The sequence below is a fragment of the Malus domestica genome, chromosome 05 (assembly GCF_042453785.1).
Source record: "Malus domestica chromosome 05, GDT2T_hap1".
Lineage (NCBI taxonomy): Eukaryota > Viridiplantae > Streptophyta > Magnoliopsida > Rosales > Rosaceae > Malus > Malus domestica.
In genome coordinates this window covers 19,441,379-19,459,838 of record NC_091665.1, presented here as the reverse complement: position 1 = coordinate 19,459,838, position 18,460 = coordinate 19,441,379, and the positions used below count along the sequence as shown (strand labels likewise).

Below are 18,460 nucleotides of genomic sequence, written 5' to 3'. Positions count from 1 at the left end.
GTCCTTTGTGCAATCAATTGAACAGGTTGAATAGCTATGCTTCAATTTTAATTGTTGCATACGTAGTTTTTATTGTTGTTTGTGACTAGACAAACATCTCATCAGTGAACCTTGCTGTTCTGCATCTCTTAATTGTCATACATGGGTGATTTTTTGTGGATCAACCTTGAATAATATTACCACCGTGATGTCAAAGGTTCTCCCTAGTATGGCTAATAGTCTTTGAAAAAACATTCTTTATTTAGCAAAAACTTATGTTGATTTTGGGGTTAGGCTTAGGGTTTAGGGTTTAGGGTTTACAGTTTAGGTGACTCTATTTATTCCATAAATTGAGTTTAACTATCAATTCCAGTGCAAAACACAACTTGTTTTATTTCATGCTCAATGCTTCACAAAAGAAAAATCATTGATTTAAGCATCAATATCACAACTTAGGGTCAACATACTGAATTTGTCAAAAAGGGAATCTCAATCATTCATCCCTACAAATATGTTCTCACATGCAATGTCATGATTCAATTAAATCATTCCCAGTTGTCATAAAAAATTCAAAAGTGTTTTGGAGTGCTTCAATTACATCTTGCATTGACCATATCAAATGACTTGCGTTTCTTACTTCCATATGCCATCTCAAAGTTCCATTTGGCTTTGGCTTCCCTTGTGTGTAGTTTTGTGTCTTGCTCCTTAGCTCAATTTGTGTTTCAAGTGTTGTTCCTTTAACTCAATGGATTATTAAAAGTTCTGTTAGCCTTCAAATTAACCTTGAGCTTAGTGGAATGAAGTTATGATTTAAAGATGGCTATCTCCAATTCCATTCCCATATCTTGGCAAATCATGGTTGCTATATGAACTTGTGCTAATCTATGATTTACTATTCATGCATGACTTTGAAGACCTATGTCTATAGCACTGCATATCATATTTCCTTTCAAGTCTCTAGTTAAATTTGGTTCATTTGATTGGAAGCATAGATGTTGGAGCTGTTTACATTTGTGATTATCTATGATGAACGTCTAATTAGTAGTAGCATAATGGTGCTAAGATTGTGCTAGTCTTTTGTGTTCTTTGTTGGTCTTAAGCATGAAATTCCCTATGATCATTACGGTTGGAACAAAATTATTTTCAAATTGGGCGTTTTTTTTTCTATCTTTTTTTTCGCTGGCACTTGTCAGAAAAGAGTTGTTCATTAAGGGTATTTCTATCTTTGCACTTTATGTTTTAACCCTACAATCTAAATCATTGATATCATCTCTACCATCCAGATTAATCTCATAGTGTCCTAGGTACTTACCAACCTCACTAGGTTTTTTACATTTACCCTCATTTGTGTCATTAGTTTTCATCCTTGTAGCCTATCTTCTCTCAATTTTCAATCAATTCCGCCAAGAATCTTTTACCCATCATGTCCTCGAGTCGACCTTCACTTTATCACACCATTTTTCAATCTTGTCGAAAAACTCGCTCTCAAACTGCAAGAGATGATGCAGACGAAACCTCAAATGAATATCCTCCTACTTTTCCCACCACTCGTGGCCAAGAGGTTCTTTGAAACCATGGTAGCACATCAAGTGGTCTCTGAATGAAGAATTGTTTGAGACGATATTCTGATTGCAGATGCAATCCTCTTTGATGATCTTATCGAGAGATACAACTCCATAAGGTAAACTCTCATCCTCCCATGTTCAATCTCACTGTTGTTTAAGAATTCTACGTAAATGTGTCCTCTAAGTTCCTAGATTTTGGAAGGGAAGTGTATGTCCAAGGAGTTTTAGTTCATTTTGATGTTTCTACGATGTGTTCAGTTCTTGGTCTTGAACCTTTTTCGGCTTCTAGCATATCTAGTTTTAATTTGCTCACATGCCACTATGACATGAATGCCTATCATCGAGAAGCTTACATTGATCCCTCTATCTCTTTGTCTAAAATTTAAGCATCAAAGTCCCAGCTTAAGCCCTTTTATAGGAGTTGGTCTGATTTCCTTCGTAGAAATATCCTAGGTTCTTTGAACAATGGGAATCCTACTCTAGAATCTGCAAGAATTTTGTTTGCTATGTTGACCTTGTCTGATGTTCCCTTTGGTTACCTAATCTTTAAATCAATCATTTCCAAAACCAAGAGTCCTGGAAAATAACAAAGGGGTTCTACTATTCATCCATATCTTATTACACTCTTGTGTCAGCGTGTGGATGTCTCAACTCGTCCTGGTGTGTGTCTGCAATCTACAAAAGACTTAAGCAAAGGTCTCATAAACCTGAGTGACGTGATATGTGCCTTAGGTCATGGTGAACCTCGTCCTCATCCACCACCAAATATCTCACAAGAAAGAAAAATTGCCTTCTTAGAATTTGAGCTGAAGTCACTCCAAAAATAGTTTGTTGAGTTTAAATCTTCTGTAAGTCAAACTGCCTCATCACCTCATGTCAATCACACCACTCATGCGCAGTCATTGAGTTAGTCTTCCCAAAATCCATCTTCTTTTATGCTTGAGCCTGCCATACGTCCTCCTAAATTGACTCCCAATCGCACAATGATTCTTTCATCTGACATAGTAGTTCCTTAGCCTCAAATTGTGCCATCGTCACCATCCTATTTCACTGCCATCTCATCTGCCTATTCTCGAGATGTTGTTGCGAAGATGGGTGCCGTTTATGTTGCCAAAGGAAAAGGGATTGCTTCTCATGAAATATCTAACCTGTCTTCTCTCCCTATTTTCATGGCCAAGCATATCAGGTTCACGTACTTGGATGATAAGAAGGATGAAGCTGAAGATGATCTTAAAGAAGACCTTGCTGAAGAAACCGAGGTCACTGGTTCACCACTTCACTTGAATGCATTGTCTCAATCCGATAAGTTCTAGCTTATTGGGGAGTAAGCTTATAGGGGAGTGTAGTTGTAGTGTAGTTTCTTAGAAGAGCACTAATCTTAGGGGAGTTAAATTTATTTTGTTGGTTATTCGAACAGTGGTACTTCCTTTGTAATTGAATTTTTTTTTGTGTTGTATCTTGTTATGCTACGCTCAGCTTAGTTTTTGTTGGCTATCCTAAACAAATGGGTGAGTTGAACAGATTTCATTGACATGCTCCTATGTTTTTAATATTTTGGTACCGAGAATTGTACCTTGTGCTTAAACTTCTTTGATGTCTTTGTTGTTGGTTCTTATGTACTTCATTTGTGGTTGGATATTTATTTGATGAACTTAATTGACATATCCATTTCTTATATTTAATGAAAATGGCATCTCATTCATTTTACATCCCCTTGTCTTTGCCATGAAAAAATGGGGGAGAATTAAAATTTGAAAAATTTGTATTGTGTTGCAATCATGTACAATGCTAAACAATTTACTTCCTTGCAATTACTTTAACCATGATAAGTTTTCACTTGTTCTTTGTCAGGAGTACTTCTTTGCAGGATTCATCCTTTTGTTTTCTCTTGAGTGAGGTTGGGTGATTTTTGTTAAAGGGTTTCGGTTATTTTGTCAAGGAAAGCCAAAGAGGGAAAGTGTGAAGTCTAGTTTTTAGTGTTTGGCTTCCTTTGTCAAATGTTGTAAATTGTACCACACCTTAAAATGCCACTTTTGGGATCATACTGCTGGAAATATCTCTTCAAGAGCTAAACTTCTTACATCAAAGGTTTATTCATTCATATGCATTTCATGTCATTATTTCTAGTTCATTATGTCTAATGGTTTTGTCTCTTCAAAACTACTCACTGCTATCACGTGAGCTGGGCACACACTTTAAGACAACTGTCACGCCCCGACCCGTGAATAAAGACTATTCACGAGCTAGGGTGTGAACCATATCTTAGCTATAGAAATAAATTACACAATACATCATGTAAGAAAATCTTACATAAAATTTATCGAATACGTAGTGGAATAACTATGGTGCACAAATTAATTCACAACACGAACTACCAATTAAATAATAATTAAATTGTAACAATTCTTTCAAATGCATGAAATATATGCAAATGAGATGATGAATGTACTCACTCCCTTCTAATCCCGCTAACACATACCTAAGGCACCTAAGCATGCACGTCCTATACCATGCTTATACCACTTGGCTCTGAATACCTTAGAATATGAATTAACTTGCGTTCATCCCTTAAACCCAATTTTTGTAATTAAATTCTCAGTTTCCACTTTATTATACAAGCACTTCCCCCGACGCCCAATTGTATATTCAAGCCCTTCCCCTGATGCCTGACATATACAAGATTTCATTATTTTATAACCAACCAGTTGTATACTTAAGCCTTTCCCCCGACGCCTGACGTATACAAGGTTCATTATTTTATATTCAAGGCAAACTTCAGCCTTTGAATATCTTCACAACTGAAACACAACTTAACTCTTTTCTTACTTTACAAGAATGCTTATGTAAATGCCATGTAACAAGGATATCAATAATCATATGCTCTAAAACATTTGCAACACTAATCAAACTGCTCGTAGCCAAAATCGTATTATATTATCAATAATATATAGTGTGGATAACACACAACAATCTAGTTGAGAAATATTACTTTACCATTTTACTCCATCTCTCTCTAGGTGACATTGATGCATGACTCCATTTGAGTTCTATAGAGCAATTCTGTTGGGTAAGCTCTCATGCATTTTCTGGGATTTGTCCATACATCCACTGGGGTTTGCTTTCATTGTATTTCACCATATATGAGAAACTTACAGATACAATGAAAGATGGCTTAAAGCCCTAAGAACATGTAAAAGAAAGATAAGGAGGTAATATGAAAGGGAGAATGGCTTTCTTTTGTAGTGGTTCTTTCTTCCTTTTTTTTCCTTCCTCTTCTCTCATTTCTTCATGTCTCCTGTTGGTTCTTGCTCCTTCCTTTATAAAGATTGCATGACATCTTCATTCCCATCTAGTTTGAGGAGAAAGCTTCCCAGTGTACCAATAGAAAGAAACCAAGTATTGTGCTAATCATTACCATGAAATGTGTTCCAATAATAAGGCAACAAGTGTTGTCCCAATCATTAAGAATGATATGTGTTCCAATGGAAAAACAAGTGTTAAGTTAATGAATATCATGCAAGATGTTTCTTGCATCAAACGCCACGTTAAATGTTCTAACCACAATAAGTTGTCATCTTCCTCTATTTAGAGTGGTGGATATCATCCTAATGATTATCAACTTTGCCAACTCACCCTTATGTAGACTTCCACCTCTTCACCCTAATTATTAGCTTCTATTAATTACCAACTTCCACCTCATTCTTTGGAGAAAAATCAAGTTAACTCTACTAGAAAATTCCCACCTCTCGGAGCTTAACTCTCCAACCCTTTTACACTTCACTAGTTAGGCTAGCAAGGGTAACTTAGTTGCTATTGGCACGAGAAGGGTAAGTAGAAACCCTAACAAATCAAACTAATGCATATATACATATAAGATACACAGTTATTGGACAAAGTTACAAAATTATGATGAGGATGCCAAAAAAATAGAAACCTCTCTAGTTGGAGACATTTGAATATAAAAGTACTAGTTAGGCACAAAAAAATATTTTTGTAGTAAAAGAATCCTACTAACTTACATGTTGAAAATACAAGTTCTTGTACTTATAATATATAAAAGAAAATTAAAAAAAATCATTACATTTGAAATAGATATAAGTACTTACACACACATTTATATAACCATTTTTTTTTTAAATATGGGGTATTACAATCTACCCTCCTTAAAAGAAATCTCATCCTCAAGATTTGTAAGACCTTAGTCCTTGTATATGTACGATAAACAAATCTCCAAAACATAGTTAAATATATCACAAAAATTATAGTAATAGTTGAAAAAACATTAGTAAAGTAGTTAGTTAGAGTGGTTGCATGGAGACTACCCTTCCATTTCAAGTGGATTGCAATTCACCAATTTAGGCCTTCCAACTCTAGCATAACACCTCTGTAGTGAACCTGATAGGAAAACGAAATTAGTCTTTTAACTGAAAATCACTTAATTAATAATGAAATTTGTGTAGAACAATTGATGGTAATACAAATCGGAAATATAACTCACGAATCACCTTACTAATTGGATTCCTATATTCTCATCACACGTCATTTAAAATTTTATAACTCATCACATAGCCGAAAACTATGTAGGAATGAGATTTATTATTAATTACCAACTCGTGTAGGAATGAGAATTTCACTTCGCAATGGCCCTTTTTCTTTCTTTTTCCTTTCTGAGAAGGAATGAATTACATCTGAATTCGTTTCACCATAAAAATTTACAAACATTTACTCAAGAAAATATATTCTTGCGAATCAATTTCAAGTCTTAAACAACAATAAGTAGTTACATTACTATTTTTTTTTAAACCATTACACAAATAAGTATATTGAAATAATGAACATCATTCAAAAACTCAACATTTTTCTGAAACAAAACTCAAATTCCAAAAGAAACGGATCACCATTTCACATATAAATATGCACACATACACACACATATTTATACCCTTACTTTCTGGGCTCTGACTTCTCCTATTAGTAACCTGAAGTTATCATCAGTTCATTGTCCTAGTAGCATACTAATACAAGCCAAGACCCACAATCTAGATAACAAAAACTACTCGTTCAGTCATTAATCTAATGACTCCAATGCCACTTTCTCGATATAAAAATCAAAACGTAATTAGTCCAAATAAATCATAAAATTTAAGCTAATTCGACAAACATAGTAATCGTCACAAGTTCAATCCTAGAGTATATAAACCCTAAGCTCTGATACCATTTTGTCACGCCCCAACCCACAAATAAAGACTATTCACGAGCTAGGGTGTGAGCCATATCTTAGCTATAGAAATAAATTCTACAACCAAGATATGGTGGAAAATAAAATTAAAATTATTTGGAACTGATTACACAATACATCGTGTAACAAAATCTTACATAAAATTTATCGAATACGCAGCGGAATAATTATGGTGCACAAATTAATTCACAACAAGAACTACCAATTAAGTAATAACTAAATTGTAACACATACCTAAGACACCTAAGCCTGCATGTCCCATACCATACTTATACTACTTGGCTCAGAATACCTTAGAATATGAGTTAACTCCCGTTCATCCCTTAAACCCAATTTTTGTAATTAAAATCTTATTTTCCACCTACTAACTTACATGTCGAAAATACAAGTTCTTGTTCTTATAATATATAAAAGGAAATTAAAAAAAAAATCATTACATTTGAAATAGATATAAGTACTTACAAACACATTTATATAACCTTTTTTTTTTAATACGGGGCATTACAACTGTAGATATCGAAATTTCGGTAAATAAATGTTGACCGATAAATCAAAGTTTCAACGCTCATGTATTACATAAATTTTACACGTAGCGTGTGTCTAAACAAAAAATCAAAATAAGTTGGAAAAGTCATCAAACAGGACACGTGTCAACACCTGGCAGAAACGACTTATTTCATCTGGAATATTATATTCAAAATTAGGCCTTGGAAATTTCTATAAATAGAAGGCTAATTCATTCATTTAGAGGAACCAAAATCATTAGGCAAAATTCTTAAAGCTCTGAAGCTCTGAAACTCCGAAGCTCTCAAGCATCCAGGTTCCCGAAGAATCAAGAAAGCTCTCTTCGTTCTTCGTTCTTCGTTCATCGTTCTTCCAAGATCAAGCCCCAACGGCCTTTTGGATCAACAATCATCCACCAATTCAAGATCAAGCCCCGACGGCCCTTGAAGAAAGTGTTCTTCGTTCTTCGTTCATTGTTCTTCCAAGATCAAGCCCCGACGGCCCTTGGATCAACAAGCCACCGTTCTTCAAGATCAAGCCCAAAAGCCTTTGAAGATCTGTTCATCACTGTTCTTCAAGATCAAGCCCAAAAGCCCTTGAAGATCCGCTCATCACCGTTATTCAAGATCAAGCCTCAACGGCCCTTGAAGAAACACTCATCCTCAAGATCAAGCCCCAACGGCTCCTTGAAGATTCGCTCAAATCCACCTTCAAAGATCAAGCCCCAACGGCTCCTTTAAGATTCGCTTAAATCCACCTTCAAAGATCAAGCCCACGGCCCTTGAAGAAACTTCCAACAGTTCATCCAAAATCAAGCCTCGACGGCCCTTGGATCAACGAAACATCCACAAATCAACACCTTACGGAGATCGAATCAGAGGATCAAAATAGAGAGAGATTATAACCCAAAATCATCAAATACAAATATTTGTTTGTGCACGTTGGTCTTGTCTCTTTCGTTTCAGGAAATTTTCGTGTTCACAAATTGGCACGCCCAGTGGGACCATCTCTACCCCTCATCTCTTTCTCCGTTCAAGAAATTCGAGCACACTTCCAAAATTAATAGCATCAAGGAAGGCTCAAACTGTTCCCGCAACTGGCGCAAAGAACAAGTGCGTCCTCGTCGCAAGTGTCCAGCACAACCTTTGAAGCAAATGTCCCTTGAAACCAGTTCGGAAGTCCTGCAACCATTTGCCCTATTTAATTGCAATCATCGTCGATAGCATGTTTGCCCAGGATGAGAAGTCCAGGCTTCTTTAACCTTTACGAAAGCTCTCAGAAGCGGATGAAGAGTAGAGAGGGTGGTGAATCACAGTAGTCTACAGCAGGTACAGGTACTAGAAGAAGGCGAACATACTGCCTGAGCTGTTGTTTAGAGGGCAGTCACAGTAGAAGCCTCTGTAGCTGCAGATGTCGGAGCGGAACTGGTGCGCTCACCTTTATCGCACCTGATGGAGGTGGAGACGTCGAGAAACGACGGGGACTCAATAAGGTCGCGGGGTTTCACAACGGTGAGCTTGTTGTCGCTGTCTTCCAATCTCGACTTCCCGGAGTTGCAGACGGATGATGGGCAGGAGAGTGAAGCAGGAGGATGAGGGCAGATGAGTGAAGCAAGAGGATGAGGGCAGAGGAGGCTTGCAGAGAGCAGGCGAGCACCGCGAGCAGCGTAAGCGGAAGAGAGAGAGGAGTCGCGATGCGTCGACGAGGCTCGAATAGCTTTGGCCGCAAGCGATTCGTTGGACTGCAGAGAAGGTAGTGGGTATCGAGATTTATCTTCCTCTTCTTCAAATCGAAAGCTCGTGCTTGATGTCGATGATGACGACGAAACCTGCTGCCTTCTTCTGTAAGCCATTTCCGACTACCACTCTTTCCTCCACGCAATCGAATTTCAAAGCCCTAATTCCCAAATCAAATCATACAGGATGTATACCACATACATATATATATATATATATATATAGATACACAGTGGATAGAAATTGAATCTCTCTCTCTCAAACATTTCTTACAGAAAGAAACAATGGCCAGTCGAATCGATTGCGTGGGAACCAGAGGTTGGTACTTGCAGGCTGGATCGAGGAGACGAGGGAGAGAGACGGAGATGGTGAGCGCGCTGGGAAATTAGGCCTTGGAAATTTCTATAAATAGAAGGCTAATTCATTCATTTAGAGGAACCAAAATCATTAGGCAAAATTCTTGAAGCTCTGAAGCTCTGAAACTTCGAAGCTCTCAAGCATCCAGGTTCCCGAAGAATCAAGAAAGCTCTCTTCATTCTTCGTTCTTCATTCATCGTTCTTCCAAGATCAAGCCCCAACGGCCCTTTGGATCAACAATCATCCACCAATTCAAGATCAAGCCCCGACGGCCCTTAAAGAAAGTGTTCTTCGTTCTTCGTTCATCGTTCTTCCAAGATCAAGCCCCGACGGCCCTTGGATCAACAAGCCACCGTTCTTCAAGATCAAGCCCAAAAGCCCTTGAAGATCCGTTCATCACTGTTCTTCAAGATCAAGCCCAAAAGCCCTTGAAGATCTGCTCATCACCGTTATTCAAGATCAAGCCTCAACGGCCCTTGAAGAAACACTCATCCTCAAGATCAAGCCCCAACGGCTCCTTGAAGATTCGCTCAAATCCACCTTCAAAGATCAAGCCCCAACGGCTCCTTGAAGAAACACTCATCCTCAAGATCAAGCCCCAACGGCTCCTTGAAGATTCGCTCAAATCCACCTTCAAAGATCAAGCCCACGGCCCTTGAAGAAACTTCCAATAGTTCATCCAAAATCAAGCCTCGATGGCCCTTGGATCAACGAAACATCCACAAATCAACACCTTACGGAGATCAAATCAGAGGATCAAAATAGAGAGAGATTGTAACCCAAAATCATCAAATACAAATATTTGTTTGTGCACGTTGTTCTTGTCTCTTTCGTTTCAGGGAATTTTCGTGTTCACAACAACAACCCACATGGGTCATATGACAGCTTTTTCCTAAAAATGGTTTTTCAGCCCTAGATCTTTCCTGATTGCTTTAGGACATGACACATGGTTTTTTTTTTATCCCCTTTCTTGTCTGAATCAAACCCTCTATAAAAGCTTCATCTAGGATTTCATTTCAATTTGGCTGGAGAGTTTAATTTTCTTAAAAATGTTGATTTTAGCTTGGAGCTGCCCATTGGTTCTCACTTGAAAACCCTAGCCACAAAATCACATCCATGCACTAAAAACTCACATCTTTGCATATTAGGGTAGCATTGCTTTTGTGATTTTGATCTTTATTTCAGGTCAAGTTTTTTATAAGTTTCAAATCTTTGAGCTAACCTCTTTTGGGATTCGCATCAATTTTATCTTTTAAGTGTTTGATAGGTGAAACTGACTAGACGACGAATCCAGATTTGCATCAACTTCATCATAATGTCATTTCCATAAGTTGATTAGTTCTCGGTGCCACAAGGTGAAGAGCTCAGGAAGAGTTGCCACTTCGTGAAGACCGAAATAGTTTATCTCGTGAAAGGCAAGGTTGCACAAAGGTACAAGTTACTCCGTAGACAAGGATCTAGGAATTAAGCTTGTGTGGTTACTTTGAAAGAATCTTGATTTCACTTGTGAATTGGACTCATTGGAGAGTCCTTGGTTTTTTAACCCAGAGGTGGGTTTTTTCGACCAAAAACATTCCGTGCAATTTATTGCTTTATTAGTTTACTTATCTTCCTTTTGGTTGTAATATATGCTCTTCATTATCAACAAATAGATAAGTCATTGGAACTAAGCTTGTCAGTATTAAAATGTACACTAAACTGGACCTTAGTTAACTAGGAACTTTTTAGTAAATTGAACTTTAATTTGACTTCTTCCGATGCGAGTAAACTAACATATATGAGCTTAGTTGATGAGTGTTGCTAACTAGTCAGACAAGCACGTACATAGTTTTTAAATTGTAGGTTATTCCACTTGGTACCAATTTCAAGAGTTCGTGGGATGCTGACAGATCTAATCTTCAATCAAACTTAGATGCAACCGAGAGTAAATAAGTTGAGCTGAGAAAATCTAGGCGGAGTTTTCTCAGCAGAATGAGGAGGACATCGCGAAGCTTCGGAGACAATATCAAGAGGACATCATACATGAATACAACCAAAGTTATCTTGATGGCTACACGGGTCTGGATCACCGTGATTGGTAGGGCACTATTCGCTTACTGAAAGAGATATGAGAAGCTGTCAGTGCCTTTTTTCGAGTTTGATGGGCCATTCAAAGAGAAATGCATTACTATTAACGACATTCCTCCTGTCAGCCCTTTTCGGCCGATCCTGAGAGTGTAGTAAATGTTAATGGCACAGAGTTATTCCCTTATGTTTTACTAGGCCAGAATGGGGGCATGTCGCATTCAACTTGAAAACCTTACCTCGGTTCGGGCTTTGAATTTTTTTAACTTTATCTAAGGGTCATTTTCTTGTTGGTGTGCATCTTTGCTGTTGTTTCTGTTTGCTCCGCTAAACGTGTCTCCGGTTTAGCCAAATTTCCAAAGTAAGCTAACTTTAGAATAGTGGGAGACAAGGCAAAACACATGTAAGTTTGTGGGCCCAGGATAGAGCACAACAACCCCCCTTGATGATGTTGATTTGGAAAAATACCATCTCCCAAACTTAGTGTCCATACGGGTACACCCATCACAATATCTGAAGTACTACTTTACTCCAGTAAAAGGTATTTGAACCCATGGAGAACCTCTTGCCTTGTCTTTACCTTTTTACTAAACCAAAGAGGACGGTATTTCATCATTAGGAATGTCCTCCCGTTTATTTATCCATTTCATTCCCTTGTTAAAGGTTCTTCAGATCTTTGCACCGTGACATTTTAAGTGTATATGTTCCTCAATTAGCTTGACCAACGTTCTTTGGATACTTGGTCGCCTAAACGGGGGACACTTTTTTAATCCTTTTGTTGGACCCTATGCATCGGACTTAAGCGTTTCCAATTGGACTACCTTAATTGGCTTGACTAAAGCATTTTTGCGTATCTGAGCTCTGTTGAAATAAAATTTCTCTTAAGGATTACCTAGTCTATATGCCCCATTGAAACCTGCTAACACACGGTGCTGCAAAGCATACTTGGCTTATATGTTGGTTTGGGATGGAAGTAGTTGTGCTCGGGATCAGAGTTCAAAGTCACCCTCGGATGATTTCCAGATCGCCCTTTCGACTATTCCCTTGAATGGCATAGAGCCAAGGTTTGAATGTTATAACCCACAACCTTGCTGGTTGCAAAAAAATTCTGGAGGTCGGATGGTGCATTAGACTTCTAGGTTAAGGCATCATGTGTCGATGCCCGTATTCCACCAATCGTTACCCTGCTTATTACAGTTTGAGTTTCCCAAGGTGCTAACCGTTCAAGATGGACTGGGCTAAGGGAGACTCCTCTAACAGTGTAACTTTGAACTTTTTTAGACATGTAGATATGCAAAGTTTTCAATGTTTAGGCCCTATTTTGAACGAGCAAGGTTCTTCCTACATCACAAAAAATGAACGAACAGATGCTCAAAAGAAATAAATTTTCTTCATTAATATTTTGAAACAGAATTGATTGACAAGAGGGTGTGATTGAATCCGAAAATAATTGCCTACTTATCTCCAGGATAGAGAATAAAATCACTGGTGTAATTCTAATAAAAATATGATGTGATGTAAAAATTCCACCAGGGATCACTTTTGACAACAAGCTTATGGAGGGGCTTAAGGAGATGAGTTCTCCACTTGTCTTCGCATAGACGGCGGCGTTGCAATTGAGTTCAAAGAAGACTGCCCACATATCTCGAGAAGGAAATCAAACCACGTGCAGTTCTTGTTACCTTTGCCTTTACTTAACCTGGAGTTGCTGGCAGGGGATCCACCTTAGGGTAATTAGGACCGAGTTTCTGACGACCGTCTCTCTTGCCTGCTCACTTTTTTCACTGATGTAGTTTATGTTGATGGTTGGTTTCTTTGTCGAACGTTGGTCCTCATCGTCGGTGTGCTTGTCCGATCAATCTCTGTCCCCAGATTCGGCCAAATTTTCTTTTCTTGCTTTGTCCCTAACAAACTACCAGCAATGACCCTGATCTAGTAGTCCTTCGATATGATCTCTCAACATTCGACATCCTCTAGTTGCATGATCGGTACTCTTGTGAATCTTAAACAGAACGACGAAACGAAAAGAACAAAGTCGAATGCCTGGATAGTCTGCTTTAATCCTATTATATTAGAACATCGATCTAACCCGATTGCTTATGCTAGGATTTAACTCTCCGATTTTGAGATTTACACTCCGTTGAGGAGGCCTACTTTGTCAAGCGTTGGTAAAGTTAGTGATTAATTTGCCACTTACCATCAAACAACATAAGGGGGTTGTTGACAATATATCATACCTTTCATCTAAATTATCCTTCATTACTTTTTTTATTATCTCCTTTGCTTCCATTGTACTGATTTTGATCTCAAATCTCAAGTGTAATACGATCGTGTTGATAAGATTCTTGTGGCTAAGCTCTTTGGGTTTAGGTAGCAAATTAAAACAGGTCAACTAGTACTACTAGTGGATCTAGGAAATAATATTAGGGGAGTCAGTAAGAATAGTGCGCACAGCGCGCAAATTTTTTTTAACATAAATAGCATGCGTATCGTCATTTCATTGAGTCTTGATAGGCCATAAGTCATTTGGAAAGACATACTGCACACCTATTAATGCCTCATTTGCGTGGATAACTAACATATTCCAAGGCTGCTCCCATATGAATACTTAACAAAGATACACATTTATCTTGAACACACTAACAATGTTTGATATCATTGCATTCCATTAATATGTTTGTCCAAGAATGATGATGCTTTGTTATTCTCTGAGATCACCATTTCATTTACTTTGCATTTTTGGATAGTTTTTTACTTGGTTCTTTTTTTCTACCTACAATTGTAATCACAACCAACAAACAAGTCAGAGGTAAATAATTTTAGGACTAGACTGTAAAGGGGCAACACCTCTCTAATGTATTTTATCAAGTAGTTGAAGGGCATATATTAAGGGCAACTCCAACCTTTAAAGGGGCAACACCTAAGTCATCCATGAATATTCACCGAAGTTCGAAAGGTCAACACTCAAGTTATCCGTGGACATTTAATGAAGTTTGGGGGGTCAGCTGACCCCCCTGCCCCTTAATGCATCCGCCAGTGACTGGTAGTATAATTATGTTGATAATTTCATTTGAATTTGATACAAATTGATAGAATGGGAGATCACTAGCGCTTATCAAAGTCTTCAAGTATATTGCCAAACAGCATGTCTCCCCAATTGTGGGTCTTACTTATTTAAAAGGGTCTTAGGGTGTAGGCATTCAAATTATTTAAAAACATGTTATCTTAAATGTTTAATATTAACTAATGTGACACATTAAATATTAGTTGATTATTGTTTGTAAATAAATAATAATTCATAATTCGACAATATGTAAACTAATACAATGTTATCACATCGGTTAAGATTTTAAAAATTGGGATATGAATTGGTGCTTCTGAAAAATTTAATCATTCTTGATACTCTTTTTATTAAAATGCAAAAAAATACAATTTTTGTACTTTACAAGTGAAGCAAAGTTCGAACGGTCACATCATGACAAATATTTGGCTTACTAGAAAATGTCACATTTGAGGATGATGATTTTCACATACGTAATTTTACTTCAATTGTTGAATAGCTTTTGACATTGTATGTGAAGTAAAATAGAGTGTGTTAATGTTGTATGTCATTCAATATATATTTCATTTACAGTCATTCATTCATTCATTCTTATATCATCGTATCTTCTGCATTCTTTCTTCAATTTATAACACAAAATACAAAACCAGAAGTATAAAAGCGAAACGGTAATCAAACAATTCTGATAATTATGTCTTAAGCTTTGGAATTATGTCATGTCATTCATTGAATGGAGGATGATCAAAAAGCCAGTGACTATGAAAGCAACCATTCATCATCATCAACAAACCCACATCTTGAAAACATGTTACATTCTTTCCGCAACTCAATTCTGAAATGAACCCCATTACAAAACCTCATATAACTTACAATTTTTTCTCCATTTAACTAAAAAAAATAAAAAGTCATAACCCATAAATTACCCAAAACTAAAAATTAAAAAAAAAGAAAAGAAAAGAAAAGAAATTTATATAACAGTCGCCACCTTGTTGACTTTTATTTTTACCGCATCTTCCTTTCAGGAGTCCAGTGCGGTAAAGATGGGCTGACATGCTTGGAAATTACCCTGAAGTCCAGTAACTCCATGATTGGGGTAAAATTCACACACCGCGGTACCTTGTACTGATTAATCGACGCGCCTCTCGAGATCGCGTAGTCCATCAACTCCTCAAACGTGCCGTTCTTCACCACGCGTATCTCTAGCGGCCCGATCGAGTTGTCCGCCACTCGACCCTGCCGATACACCGAGTTAAGTGATTCCTCCATCGTTAGGCAGCACTGGTCCATCACCGCGTCGAACGACTCACTCTCTGAGTTCGCCGAGTCCTTCACGAGAAGCTCCCAATAGATCACGTAGTGCCCCGGGATTGTCGTCGTGTCGGCGTAACTCGTGTACTCCACCACGCTAGCGCTGAATTTCTTGAGGAGCTTGGAGGCGTTGTCGACGGCGAGTTGCAACTCTGCTTCGTCGGTCTTGTCCGAGTCGATGCTGAGCAAAACGTTCTTCCTCCTCACGAAGTGGAACTGCGGGGCCGAGTTGTGGAACCCGGTGACTCGGAGGATGTCCCCGACTCTGTATCTGTGAAGCCCGGCGTAGGTGGTGATTACGAGCTCGTACTCTCTTCCGACCTCGACGTCGACGAGGTCAACGAGTCTGGTTCCCGACTCGCCGCCGCCACTCACCAAGTTTGGCTCGTAAGGGAGGAACTCGAAATAGGCCATGTTTGGCATTATCGTGTAGGAAACTTCAGAAGGCTTGCACATCGGGTTGAGATTGAGTCCGAAATAACACTCCGACGATGCGTACATCGTACATGCCATCGGCAATCCGCCGCTGTAGTAATCCAGCGTCGGAATGTACTGCGCCATCGCGCCAGTCACTATCACATCCAGATATTTCGTGTTTGGCCATATCCGAGTTAAAATCCCATCCCAATTTTCGTTTCCGCACTGTTTGGACATGAAATCCGCTAGCTCCGGGTGGGGTTTTAAGATCCCGCCTATGCAAGATTTCAAATCCGGGTCAGTTATTTTCGAGCTCAGAGTTCCGGTCCGGATGTCTTCTGCTAGTTGTTGCCAGTTGAGCTGGAGGAACCGTATTGCACGGAGGAGACCGGACGCAAAAACGGCGCCGAGGCGGAGGACTTTTTCGCGCTCGAGGAGGCCGCAGAGCATTTGGGCGTACATGCTCTGGAAGGAGTCCGGGCAAAGGATTGCCTCATTGGGACTCGTGTAAACGTTGTACGGGTCGTACGGCCGCGTCTTGAAGTGCTCGCTTTTGTAGTAGCTGGTGAGAACGGGTCGGGCCAAAAGGCCGCCCGGCGTCTTTGTTTCGGACTTCACGAACAGAAAGTATAGGCCCTTTCCCTTGTCCAGCCCGGGCACACAACTGTTCCATTTAAAAAAATAAGAGTTTATTAGAAAATGATAAGTTAATTAAATAATAAATAAACAAATTTAAACGTCTATTTTAATTAAATAACTATTTTTAAAATACTTACAGGTTCATGACGGGCATGAGAAGGCTGTATAATAATTGGCGGCGATCCAATTCCTCCTGAATTGTTGGCATCAGCTTCCTCTCTCCAGCTGAAGTCCCAGAACTGTAATTTTCCATAAATAAAAAAAAAAAGTCAACAAAATGAATAAATTAATTCAAATATTTTTGTGAATAAATTATACGGGTGATTAGTTTGTGATTTAGTTAATCAATTACCTGGTGAGGAATTCTGAGATGGGATGAGCTGACAAGATGGGGGAACGATCACCATTGGCAATGCGTTGGATTTCGGGCTGGAGATCCTCGTAGGTAATCACGGGGAGTTTGGACTTGAAGGTTTTGCGGTCGGTGGCGCCGCCGAGTTTGAAGCGTTTAAGGTACTCGGTCTGGGCGTTTCGAGCTAGTATCTCGGACAGCACCCGCTCTTGGACAGCGTTGGCGTTCCGGGTAGTTTCTTCAATGAACTGTAACGCTTTGGCGTCCTTCTCGCAGGCGGGTGGGCCGAGGGGAGAGAGTGACGAGTCGACAGCCATTTGAAGATTAGATTTTGGAGTGGCGAGGGCTGTAAGTTAGTTTGAAATAAAGGGTCTTTTGTTGCGTGTTGGTTATAAACAGAGAGGAGAAGGCAGTGAGGGGAACAGGAAAGAGAGAGATCGAGGAGGAGTGTGTTTGGTGCAGTGGGATTGAGGAGTTTGGAGGGCTTTATATAGGGGGTGGAGGCCGTGCTGGGAGGGAGGGATGGGGAAGCTGAGAAAGCGAAAACGGAGAGCCGTGGAAAATAAAAAAGAAAGGTGGTCTAAGAGAAAAGGGACAAGAGGGGCCCCACAACCCGTAGACATGGCCTGAAACGAGGCAGGCATGTGGGGTTAGGTGCCTCCTCTCTCATACTCTGCTGGCATCTGACTCACGTAGAAATGCCACCTCCAGTCCTCCTCTCTCCTCCTCAAGGCTGCAGAGAGCAGTAACAACACTAAATTCACATCACATGCATACAAATTCCAGTATGTATTATATTATTGTGATGTGGAACAGTTCTTGCTTTTTTGATGCTCTTGTTAATTTTGTTTCAAGAAGAACGAAGCTTAATTATTCATTGGAAATTTAGAAGCATTGGTTACAAGAGCATCACAAGCAAGTAAATTCATAACCCAATCTAATTCATAAATGGGTCAGTTATATGAATTCTAGAATGTTATCATTCTCGGCTTTGTACCATGTATTTGGTTATATCTAAGTAGTCCAAGTCTTTTTTAGAGTCTATTTCCAAGTCTTCTTAGGTCTTCCTATACCCTTTTGACCTTGAGTCTCTGCCTCGTTTTCACATCTTCTAATCGAAGTGTCTATAGATTTTCGTTTCACTTCTTTTGCCCCTGATTTCTTAATTTTATTCCCTTGCATAAATGTTTGGGTTTGCCTCTTTGAGTTAACACTATTTTATACCATCATATATAATTA

At 38.9% G+C, this 18,460-nt stretch overlaps 1 protein-coding gene across 1 annotated transcript; it reads right to left on the bottom strand.

Annotated features, from left to right (window-relative positions):
- Positions 1–15,258: 15,258 nt before the first annotated feature.
- LOC103436425 (probable indole-3-acetic acid-amido synthetase GH3.1) lies at positions 15,259–17,812 on the bottom strand. The gene is made up of 3 exons (XM_008374853.4): positions 17,222–17,812; positions 17,007–17,108; positions 15,259–16,894 (listed from the first exon to the last, which is right to left on the bottom strand). The coding sequence occupies exons 1-3, from the start codon at positions 17,536–17,538 to the stop codon at positions 15,508–15,510; spliced, it is 1,806 nt and encodes a 601-aa protein (XP_008373075.1). The 5' UTR covers positions 17,539–17,812; the 3' UTR covers positions 15,259–15,507.
- Between the last annotated feature and the right edge of the window lie 648 nt (positions 17,813–18,460).

Bases quoted from the DNA above. Each gene is read 5' to 3' on its own strand.
- LOC103436425 (XM_008374853.4), bottom strand. From the start codon at position 17,538: ATGGCTGTCGACTCGTCACTCTCTCCCCTCGGCCCACCCGCCTGCGAG. The intron at 17,109-17,221 runs GTAATTGATTAA...GGAAAATTACAG, and splicing joins ATCTCAGAATTCCTCACCAG to TTCTGGGACTTCAGCTGGAG. The intron at 16,895-17,006 runs GTAAGTATTTTA...TAAATGGAACAG, and splicing joins CTCATGCCCGTCATGAACCT to TTGTGTGCCCGGGCTGGACA.